We start from the raw sequence: 12,073 nt of genomic DNA, 5'->3' as shown, positions 1-12,073 counted from the left end.
AATGGGGCCCAACTCTTGTTCTCTATGATACTTTCTGAATCTGAAATGGAGGGTCCACTTCTTAAAGTTCCTTTCAAAGCAGCGACACATCGATGCGGATACATTTTCCTCTTTTGGCCTCTTCACATTACTTGCTTCTGGCTGTCTCTCTGTCAGGCAGTGAAGTGTCTTTTTCTTACTTTTTTGCTGCGGCGGCGGCGGCTGCTGCTGCTGCTGCTGCTTCCTCTTCTTGCCAGCCTCTCTATGCTGCTGCATTCTAGGGTTCAACCCTCAGACCCCCTTTCTTCTCCCTCCTCCCTCCTAAAATTAGCTCATCTACTGCATGGATGCATTTCCCAAGGGTTGACGGGTAATGCATGCGGCCCTTCGTGCTTCACGGCTTATTACTCAAGAGCCCACGAAGGTAGGGACTCTGGTTGCTTTGACTTGAAAGATGGGGAAACTGAGTCACACAGTGGTTCAGTAACTTGCCCAAGATCCTACAGCCAGGATTAGAATTCAGACAGACCTCCATGCAGCCAGAGCCCAGGCCCCTCAAACAGGGTCTCTTTGCTTCGGTTCCACTGATGTTAGGATGGCTCTTCAGAGCGTAAGACATTTAGAGAAAACCTGGTCTCCACCCACAAGTTGCCAATAGCACACCACTCTCTCTAGCAGTATTGACTAAAACCAGACCAGGCATTGCCAAATGTCCTCCCACCCCGGTGAAGAACTGCTATGCTAACCATTATGCTGTGCTGCCTTCTGTCTCTGGTTTTACACAGCCCAATCCGAGCTCCCCAAAACCTGTTCCTCCCCACAACCTTCCCATCTTAGCAAATAACACCCCCACCCACAGAGGCCACTAAACTACAAACCTAGACACGACCTTTCTGCTTTTCATTCACCTCGCACCTCCCCAACTGTCTGCAAGCCTGGTCAGTTCAACCACCAAAACTTGAGCTGGATCTGCTTTTCCTGGTCTAAGTCCAGGCCTCTACCACTTCTCGCTGGCCCTCCACCAATGCCCCCCTCTCAGGAGGCCTCGCTGCTACCTCGGTTGCCCTTATAGACCAGTGTCCACATAGCAGCCAGGAGGATGACTTCAAGTCACCTATCAGCTTAAACCCTCCAAAGACTTCCCACCATATTTAAATTGTATGTCCCCAAGGCGCTCAAGTGAAATGCTTTCCTCCCAAGCCTCATTTGCCACCACGCTCCCTTTGCTCGCTCACCTCCCTCCAACAGAGCCGTCCTCCACAGCCTCCCACCACAGGGCCTTCGCACAGCCTTTGCTCTCCCTGTGCATTCTTCCCTGAGTAACTCCTCATCCTTTGACTGTTTTCCTTGACCACCCTCCAGAAAACATATCCCTTTTTTTCCCTCCATCTTGACCTCTGGTTTAATTCGTCTGCAGCATTTATTATAATGTTCTGGCAAGTAGCCTGCTTGCTGTCTGTAATGGGTTGAATGGTAGCCTCCATAAAAGATATATTCACATCAAATCCCTGGAAACTGTGAATGTGATGTTATTCAAAAAAAGGGACTTTGCAAGATGTAAGTTAAGGATCGTGAAATGAGATCCTCCTGTGTGACCTGGACTGGCCCAAAGTCCAGTGACAAGTTCCCCTGTAAGAGTCCCACGGAGGAGCCATGCGGGCAGGAAACAGCCAAGGGAAGGTGGAGGGACGCAGTGACCACCAGGGATGCCTGGAGCTGCCAGAAGCTGAAAGAGGCAAAACCTTGATTCTCCCCTAAAGCCTCCAGATCAAGCACTGCCCTCCCCATACCTTCATTTCCCAACTCAGCCTGGAGACTATGCTGCATCTTATTTCTCTTGTTTTAAGCCACCCAGTTTGTGTTACTTTGTTACAGCAGTCACAGGAGAAATACTTTGCCTTCCCCTCCCCACCTACACACACACACACACACACACACACGCCACACACACACACACACACACACACACACACGGTCATGAATTCAGGAGAGTGGACAATAACTGTTGTCTTCTTTCCCATAACTCCAGCAGTCCGCGGGTGCCTGTTGCTGATCATTAGAAATGATTTTTCTATGGCTGAGAAACTCTCAAACTCTTCCTCACTGTCCCCAGTGAGGGCTCATTTTTCCTTGAGTGCAGTGAAACGACACTACACAGTCTAAGTAGATCCCAAGACAGGAAGCTCACTCTGTCCTAAAAAGTGGTTCTCTCGGGCAATGTCCCCACCCCAGGGGACATTTGGCAATGTCTGGGGACATTTTGTTGTCGCAACTCTGGGGGAAGAGGGCTAGTGGCACTGGGTGAGTAGAGGTCAGGGATGCAACCTAATATCCTACTTTGCACGCCCCCAGACAGAATGCCGTGGCCCCAGATGGCAAGAGAGCTGATGATCTGGACTGAATTTAGTATTTGAAACCAATATACGCATGACCTCTGTCCAGCCTTCTAGTAACAGTCCCTCAGTTTCCCCTGTAGAACCCTCCTCCACCCTCCAACCTCAATCAACTTCGCTCCCAACGTGAGAAAGGGCATGTGATCTACACCTGGCCAATCCAGCATCCTGTTCTCCAGGCGGTAATTGTTTCAGGGATTGACATGTGATCCCTGCAAAAATGCATGTCCACCAAAGATAGATTCTGGGTTGAGAGGCCATTAAATTTTCCATTGGACACAGCATTGTGGAAATATAGAAACTGGAACAGCGGGGCACCTTTGTCTGCCTCCATTAGGAGAAAAGATGACTAAGCATGGAGGGAAACAGCCAGAAAAAAGCAGAGTTGAAAAATGAGGTAAGGGCCCTAAAATATTGTCTGGATCTAGCAGGACCCAAAGGCATGTTATCCTATGTTTTTCAGTTATGGGAGCTAACAAATATTATTTTTGACTAAGCCAGTTTCAGTTGAGTTTTCTGTCACTCTTGGTTGAAACTTCTACACACTAAGTTCAGAATTTCCTCAACTGAAATGTTCAGTTCTCCAACTAAACATCCCTTATTTCTTATACTGTTCCCCATGGGACCTCACTCCCAAGTTTCTCCTAAAACTCAGATCTCAGAACAGCCTCCCCGATAACAAAGAGGGACAAGTCCATCTCTGCAATGTGATGAGATCTTTAGAACTCCAGCATGCTCACCAAAAACACCCTTGGGTCCTTCTCACATCCTGGTAGGACTCATGTCAGTGAGGAAGACAAAAACTTCTTTTGCTTCCTCAAATATGCCTCCAACCTCACATACTCCCTAGGCTTGTCACCTCCTCCAGGAAGCCTACACTGATTGCTTGTCCCTACTCTCGGCTCCCACAATGCCCTGGGCTCTACCCACCCATTGTTGAATGTTCTTCTGTCATAACTGCCTATTTCCTCATTTCTTTCCATGAGTTGTATGAGGATCTATATCTCATTCATCATGAAATTCTCCATCACCCAAATGCAGAGCCTCACACTAAAAAATGTCTACAAGTGGATGCTACTATCACTATCATCATCACCATCACTTCTCCATTTGATAAATGAGAAAATCAAAGGTGAGAAAGACTACATACTTGGCCAAAGTCACATAATTAGAAACTAGCATAGAAAAGGTTAATACCAGGCAAGCCATGACCCACCACCAACCAAGCACAACGAACTAAAACTAAGTAAGCAATCATACACCTTGTAAGTCAGGGATCAATTAGCAAACTCTCCCTGTTACAGCAGCTATTACATACGGGAACTTATATCATATCCTATAAACAACTTGGACCAAGTTAACAAAAAGAGAGATTTCCATTAATTTATATCACTTATTATGTGTCAATCATGAAGATAGTAATTTAACTTACCTTAACACATTTGATCTTGTTTAATTCACATACAATCCTGACATAATGATACTGTCTACATTCCCATTTTATAGGTAAAATAGCCAGAGATCAAACAGCTCAAGAAATTTATTTTTCTCCAAGATCACAAAACTAATGCCTGACTTGAAATTCAAACCAGCCTAATATATAGAGTGTTTAAAAATCAATAACAGGCCTCCCCGGTGGCGCAGCGGTTGAGCGCTGGGTTGCGAAACTGCGCGCGGCCTCTGCGGCGCCGGTTCGATCCCCGGCTGCTCCCCGGCCACCAGAGGAGGGTCCCACATGGCGCGCAGACCTCTCCTGCCGCCCGCTGCTCCCCTCAGCAGTGTACTTCGGACCTTCTGCCTGCTCTGCTCCCCGCTCTGGCTCTGGTGAATTCTCTCACCCTCCCGCGCTTCTGACTGTACCCAGTGCATGTAAAAACAAACAAACAAACAAACCAGCAAACAAATAAATAAAGCATGCCTCTATAAAAAAAAAAAAATAAAATAAAAAAAATAAATAAAAATCAATAACAAAAAAAGGTCAATTGCCCTTGAAAGAAAAAAATAATGGGCAAATGATATGAACAAATATTATTTCACACAGAGAAAATATAAATAACTCTCAAAAACAGAAAAAGAGCTCAATCTCACTTATAATAAGAGAGATGTAAATTGATCCACAATGAATTCCATTTATTTCCCATCAGGTTGGAAAAACTCCAAAAACTTTACAACAAAACAGTCTGTTGGCAAGACGATGGAGAACAAGCACTCTCATGTATTGCTAGTGGTAATAAAATTGGAATAATTAATATGTGAACAATCCTATAGGGAGAACAATTTGGCATCATCTATCAAAAACACAGGCTCATATGTTTTGAGCAAGCAAACCCCTCTCAGAATTTATCCATGGATATAATTGCTCACGTTTATGGCAGCATTAATAATATTTATATATTGCCAGGTACTTTTGTAAGTTCTTTAGAGTAACTTGTTTGTCCAGCACTTGCTTTTAGATAGGGATTTTTTAATTCGCATTTTACAGATGAGAAAATTGAAGCACAGAGATGTTAATGACATGCCCAACATCACACAGTGAGGAGCTGAAAAATGATTAATGGACAAAATTACTGATTACAGCACGCTTGTCTGGTGCAATCAATAGAGGGGATGGTAACAAATGATGGCCCACTCGTGCCATGGATTATGGGTGGTTGAGAGTATTTAAGAGTAAGGACCTTGGGACCAGGCTGCCCAGGTTTAATCCCCTGACTCTGCTACTTTCCAGTTGGGTGCTCTGCGACAGGTTATCTAACTTCTCTGTGCCTCAGTTTTCCCATACCTAAAAAGAGGATAAAGCTACAATCTACCTCAGAGGTTATTACGGAGGTTAAACAAGTCAATGTATAGAAAATGTTTAGACCAAGGATTAGAAAAATTTTTCTACAAAGGACTGAAGGACAGTCTCTGTGGCAGCTCTTCAGCCCAACAGAAGTAGCTGAAAGGCAGCCAAGGGCCATACATAAATGAATGGGTGTGACCATGTACCAATAAAACTTTATTTATTAAAACACACTGTGGTCCAGATTCGACTCTGCAGTTTGTAATTTGCTGGCCCCTAGCACGATAGTAGTTTGTTTAACAAGTAGAGTGTCACATAGCCATTTTTTTACAAGAATGAGCACAATCTCTGTATTGATCTGGAAAGATTCCTGAGACAATGATTAAAGCAGAATATAAAATACTGGTTGGCGTGTGCCATCTTCCCCATTAGGGGACAAGTGTAACAAATAAGAACCTAAATTCCCATTTGCTTACGCTTGCTTAAAGAAATTCTGGAAGAATATACAGTCAACGTTTTTTAAAAAAGGAATTACTTAGGAGAGAAGGTAGAAACTGGGCATTTGAGGGACAGGACTAGACGTTCAATATTTTCTATGCACCTTTTTATGTGTTTTCATATTTGAACCACACAGATATATTATTGAACCAAAAGGTTAAACTATTTTAAGGATTTCACCAGGTTCTGTCCACTAACACAACCTCAGCTCTGTTCATCGGGGCTATGATTCCCTGCTGTGTGGGCACCGGGTGCTAAGCAGCATTGCTGGCCTCGCTCCTCCCTGTGTCTCCCAGGGACACTCAGAAATGTCTCCAGACATCGCCAAATGTCCTTGGGGGGCAAAATCAGCCCTGTTGAGAACTGCTACTCTAACGCACGCTCCAACCTCCTGTGTTACGGAGGCCAACCCCACTACCCCACATCCTTCCTTAAAACAAACAAAAAAAAAAAAGTTTTCCCTTTAAAGAGACATTATAATGAGTTTATCTGTGTCTGACATCATACCAAGCAGTGGTGAAATATCCTAACAGTCCTCTCAAAAAAGGTGTGTTTTTTTTTATCCAGAATCACACATGGGGAAACTGAGGCTCAGGAAGCCAGAAAATGCTAGAAATGGGATTTGAACCCACAACCAGGTCCTCCAAAAGACCACTCCCACACACAGCACCCTGTCCTGACTCTGCTGCCCTGTCCCTTCCCTGCCACAACCAGCAGCACCAAGTACACTGGGGCTGGCGACCTTGGCATCATCTTGGCCCCAGCACCCCTCCCTATGCCATGTCTAATCAGCACCCATGTCCTAGTGTATCTTTGCCACAATGACTGTCACATTCATCTCTTCCTCTCTACTCCCTTGGCTTTGAAGCTTCAACTTGCAACCTAGAATTTGGACTCCAGGTCAGCAGCAGAGGAGAGTTGGGGTGACTGTTTACCTAAAATGATATTGTCCTCTCTGGGCTTCAGATCTCAGAAGATCCATCCAGTTTGGAGGGCCACTCAATCTGCCCTCCCTCCTGACCCATTCCCACCAGCCAGGCAACGCACCACTCTGAGTGGTAGCCTATGTGGGCATGACCACACCCAGCTCAGGCCTTTGCCCTGGCAATGCCCTGTGCCTGAAGAGTTTTCCCCAGGTTGGCATGGCTCATTCCCTCGCTTTCTCCAGGTCGTTCCTCAAATATCACCTTGTCGGTGATGCCTCCCAGACCCTCTTCAAATCCGCAACCACCACACCCTGGCATCTCCTGTTCTGCTCTGTTTCTTCTGAGCATGCGTCACCTCCTGGCAATGGGTGCGTTTCCTTCTTTGCTCATTGCTGCTCTCCCCGCTAGATCGCAGGCTTCCCTGTGTGACTTATTCTGACGGTCTCGGTACCAAGAGCACGGTGGGCATGTCTTGTAGCCGGGGGTGGGTGAATGGGTATGTGGACGGATGGATGGATGGATGATTTGGAGAGGTGGGTGGGTGGACGGATGGATGCGTGGATGGGTGGAAGGAAGAAAGGACGGAAGGAAGGGAGATGGACAGAAGGAGGGAGATGGACAGATAAACGGGTGGATGGGCGGGAGAGCGGGAGGGCAGGGGAAGGGGTGTTAATACGCTCTTCCCACCCTCGACCCTGGAACAACTGAGCAAAACCATAGGAACTACGAAGAAGAAATGAGAAAGACTGGGAAGCACCCTGATTCCAGCCTCCACGCCGTTGTTTACGCCGCCCCCACCACCTGCCTCTCCTCTCCTCCTGTCCACACCCTTGGGCCGTCCCTGGCTCTGGCTTAAATCTGTTGTCAGACAGGAACAAGCAAGCCTAGAGAGCTTGTTCTGTGGCCCCTTCCTCGGGCTTACTGTGGCCACCTTTCCGCTGCCCGCACACATCCCCCCTGTCACCTGAACAGGGGACCAGGCTCTGAAGGGAGGGAGAACGGGTGGCACAGGAAATAGAGCTCTCCGACGGGCAGGATCAGGGAACACCGCTGCCGGGTCTGGGGCCTGACGCCCCTGAGTGCACGAAGCCAGAACAAGCAGAAAGCTCCTGCAGGCCCTCTCTGCAATACCCAGCACAAATGCCCCCTGCACTCGCCTTTCTTCCTGGGCCTGTCGCCCAAACCTTTCTCTCTCTGCCCCAATCCTGACAGCACAGGGCTGGCTGGCGGGTGTCTGGTCCTGTCTTCTCAAGTCTGGGAGCACCTTAGGGGGCAGGCCCCGGCCTGCGTCCTCAGGGTTGCACAGAGAATCAGGACATGTCCCTGGGGGCAACTTCCCTCTTAGACGTGATGCCCTCCCCCTTCACCAGAGAATCAGCTTGAGACCAGCTCCGCACACAGAGGTGGAAGTTCATCCTCGAGTCTCACCAGTTTCCCATTAGCTGCTATCGAAACCTTACTGGAAACCTTGACTTCCTGCAAGGCTGCTGTCTGACAGATCCTAAAGCTACTTCCCCCTGTCCTGGAGGCCAGAAGGAGACAGGCAAATATAGGCAAATTTGGGGTGGCCAGTGGGGGGCTGGGCACAGGCGAGGGAGGGTGCTTCCAGGGATCCTCCTCTTTTGGGCGGCTCTGACGGGGCTAAGGAGGTTGGGCCACTACCTGGCCTACCCATGCCCCTATCTCCAGGAAGCACCCCCCAGAGACCCCACTCCCTGAGCTTCCCCTCCCCCATTTGCACGTGGCACCTCCAACCAGAAAGGAGACAATGCCCCAGCAGCGCCCTCATTCCTAGAGACACCCCCCCTCTCAGCCCATGACCAGGCTTCCATCCCAGAGTGGAGCCTGAGGCCTGATGGCAGAGGTTCCCCCAGACCCCAGGGCAAGCAAGACATACCCAGCCCCCACAGAAGCATACACCACTTCCACCCAGCACCCAGGAGGCCACAGAGAACCAGAGAAGGTGCTAGAGAGAAAGGATCCAGTCATGTTACCTCCCCCACCCCAACTATATTCAAATAAGGATTTGAATATATTTCCTGGGCCTGGTGTCACAGTCAAATCTGCCTCTCCTTGGACTCCTTGCAGAAGTCCCTGCAGGGGAAGAGCAGCATTTCTGGGTTCCAAAAGCACAAGACCCAGGCTCAGGGGCTGGGGGTCCTGCCCCAGCATCATCCCTGGAACAGATGATCTAGGAAGACCAGAGTCTGGGCCACAGGCCCCTTCCAGGGCTACCCTGCCCCAGACCCAGGCAGGAAGCCAAGGGGAAGAAGATGTGAGGGGAAGGAAGGGGCCCAGGGCCCAGGAGGACACATGTGGGGGCAAGAAGTTGGTGGAGGCCCCTCCCCCATAGCCAGAATCTGGGAGTGGGGGTCGAAGGAGTTAAAAACCTCAGGCATCCCAGGGGTCCCTGGGCACTCCCTCAAGATCTCCTCAGGGTCCCATCTGGGAGCTTGAACCCCAGCAGTGTCAGCCTGGGGCTTGAAGCATTAACCCCATGTTTGCCAGTTCTCAGCTTAGAAGTGGGCAGACTCAGTCTATTAACACATTCAGGGTGCCAGTTAGGGAGCCACCCCAGAACCACCCCAGCTACCACTCCCACATCCCCACATGTCCCAAGTCAGCCCTGGACTAGGGAACACACTCCTCTGTAAGCTGCCAGCCAGAGGCCCTGGTGCCCACTTCCCAACATCCACACACCAGCCCGCAGCAGCTCACCTGAGACATCTGGGGGCGCAGGTTGACCTCACGCAGGTTGATGGCATGGGGTAGCAGGTTGTTGAGCAGCTGACACAGGAGGACGCCATCCCGAAGGGCCTGTGCCAGCTCACACACCTGTGCCCCATCCCAGGTCACCCGGTGGCTGGGCGGCAGCACCCGGCACTGGATCAGCCAGTGAGTACACTGGCGCCACAGTTCCATGGCTACTGCCTCCCAGCCAGCCCGTGCACCCCGGCGCCTCCACCAATGGCTGTCTGCGGGGCTAGCTAGCTACCACTTCCTCTTCTTTGCCTGTAACTGTTGCCCTGAGAGGGGGTGGAGGAGGAGGAGCTCTGGAGTGAGGGGGAGGAAGAAGGAGGGGTGAGCACCTACAGCCCAGCCCCATCCATGCAGGACCCGGCCTCACCAGTGGCTGCGGGTGGAGTCAGGCTAAGTGCACTGAGGCCTCCTGCCTCCTCCAGGTCCCGCCCCTGACAGTGCCCGCTCTGCAGTACCCAGCACAAATGCCCCCTGGACTCGTCTTTCTTCCTGGGCCTGTTGCCCAAACCTTTCTCTCTCTGCCCCAATCCCGACAGCACAGGGCTGGCTGGAGGGTGTCTGGTCCTATCTTCTCAAGTCTGGGAGCACCTTAGGGGGCAGGCCCCGGCCTGCGTCCTCAGGGTTGCACAGAGAATCCAAGTCCCGCCCCTGACAGTGCCGTCTCTGAAACATATGTGGACACCTCCTCCTGCCTCCACCTGCTTCCACCTTAGCCTAGCCCAGCCCCCATCTTCACCGGCCTGCACCAGGACAATGTCCTCCACCTTGCCCACCCCCCCAGCTTCCACCCTCACCCCCTCCAGTCTGTCCTCCCCAAAGCAGCCAGAGCACCCAAATCAAGATGTGATGCTCCTCCTCTCCTCACAGCCATCTCCCTGGGGTAAAAGCCCTCCCTTCGACCACAGGCCATATAGGCCCTGCCCCTGTCCACCGCCCCGCCTTTGCCCACTCCACCTTCCCCTCACCCTCTGCCCCCCACACACACACACACATGCCCTTCTTGGTGTTCCTCCAACACACCAGCGTGGTGCCGCACAGGGGCCAGCAAGGGCAGCACTTTGCTCTCCCAGTGCCCTCTGCCTTGGGCAACATCACCTCCAGCTCACTCACCTTCTCAGAAAGCCTTCTCAAAGCCCCCCGCTGCAGATCACAGCCATTTTCCCCGCTGCACAACATCCTTTCCTATTCCCGACATTAAGTCCTAATCACTACCCCACAAACCTGATATTTCCTTATTTCCTTGTCTCTTTGGAAATTTCTCTTATGTTCACTGCACCCCTGGACACCTCTCACCCCTGCACTTCGCATGCTCCATAATATTTGTTGAATGAGTGTAGAAATGAAAATTCTATTGGCTCTCTCTCTGACATTTACCCTAAATCCATCCTTTTATGACCCCCCCATGCCCACCACTCTCTCCTTATAGACTCAGCGTGGTTTGTTAATTCATTCGTCAAACAAACATTTGCTGTCCTCGTCGCCCTTATCACTACCTCAAACCACCTCGTCTGTGAGGTCTGTCTCCCCTCCTCTACCCCACCAAGCCGTGAGCAGTCTCCCCTGCCCCTGCACCCCAAAAGGAGGTGTGGCCGCTAGGGAGCGCTAGACCCCTGCACTGAGCACACCCTGACGCCCTGCGCCAACCCTAGGCGGGAAGGGGTCGAGGTAAGCCGCCCCTCCTGAGCCTGGCGTCTTCCACACCGCGGGGAAAGCCCAATCTGGAAATTCCCAGCTTTAAAATCCTACTGGCACCAAAACATTTCACCCTCCACCATTCTTGGTCCTCTGTGAGTCAATTTCTCCGTCTGTCGGCGGGGGCAATGGTGGCAGGGGCAGGGAGCAGGAAGGTAAGGCTGGACCCTCCAGCCTGCCCACTCAGAAGCCGGCCACCTGGGGCAAGTGGCTTAGCCGTCCAGGGCCTGTTGCTGCCTCTGGAAAACGGGCGCTGTGGCCGTCGGGCGGCCCACCTGTGTGAAAACGAAAGGCGTTGAGGCAGATGGAGCGAGTAGAAGGGCACGCAGCAGGCACCCGACACAAGAGTGCTTGCCACACTGCTGTTTTTATTGAGCCCCCAGCACGCGGGGCCTGGCGCCCTCCCGCTGCTCCACACACGCCCCTTTCACGATCTCCGGGAGTCGGGCTCGAACCCGCGACTCCGTCCTCCCGCCTGGGAAACCACCGAGGGCCGCCCCTCCCCCCGCCCGAGGTCTCGCTCAGGTCCACCGGCCGGCGCTGGGGAAGGCCGCCGCGTTTCCCCGTATCTCTCCGCAAAACCTAAATAGGGTTTCTTTCCGGAAAACCCAGGGGGGGCGGTCTGGAGGAAGCGCACCCCGCCGCGTCACAGCACAGGCGCAGCGATCCCCGGCGGGCCAGGAGGCCGGGGGTGTCGCCCCGCCCCGGAACCCCGGGAGCGGAGGAGCGAGACGACGCCCCACCCCGGCCCCGAGGGCGCCTCGGGCGGATCCGAGGGGAGCGAAGAGGCCGCGCTCGCAGGGACGCGCTGTCGGGTGGGAATTCGGTTGTGTATTCCCTGGGGGCGGGGCGCGGAGTGGGCGTGGCCAGTCGGAAAGGTGGGGGCGACACCCAATGGGGTAGGTGGATTTCCCCAGGGGGCGTGGTCTGAGGCAAAGGGGGTGTGGCCAGAGCAATGACAGACTCTAATGGGCGGGGCGGAGCCGAGGGGGCGGGGCGAGAGCCTGGACGCCGCGGATGCCGAGGGGGCGGGACCGTCGGGGGCG

General features: G+C 52.0%; 1 protein-coding gene across 4 annotated transcripts in view; it reads right to left on the bottom strand.

The window, feature by feature from the left end:
- The window catches only part of VAV1 (vav guanine nucleotide exchange factor 1), a gene marked incomplete at both ends in the record, with an annotated part of 51,195 nt that extends 41,698 nt beyond the window's left edge, over positions 1-9,497 (bottom strand). For all 4 annotated transcript variants that reach the window (XM_084251467.1, XM_084251470.1, XM_084251468.1 and 1 more), the window contains one exon: positions 9,294-9,497. In XM_084251467.1, coding sequence (XP_084107593.1) covers positions 9,294-9,497 — 204 coding nt within the window. The remainder of the gene's footprint in view (positions 1-9,293) is intronic.
- Between the last annotated feature and the right edge of the window lie 2,576 nt (positions 9,498-12,073).

Source organism: Talpa europaea (genome assembly GCF_964194135.1).
Source record: "Talpa europaea genome assembly, chromosome: 12".
In the NCBI taxonomy this organism is placed as follows: domain Eukaryota; kingdom Metazoa; phylum Chordata; class Mammalia; order Eulipotyphla; family Talpidae; genus Talpa; species Talpa europaea.
Note: the sequence above shows the minus strand (reverse complement) of the source record. Positions and strands in the feature narration are given on the sequence as shown.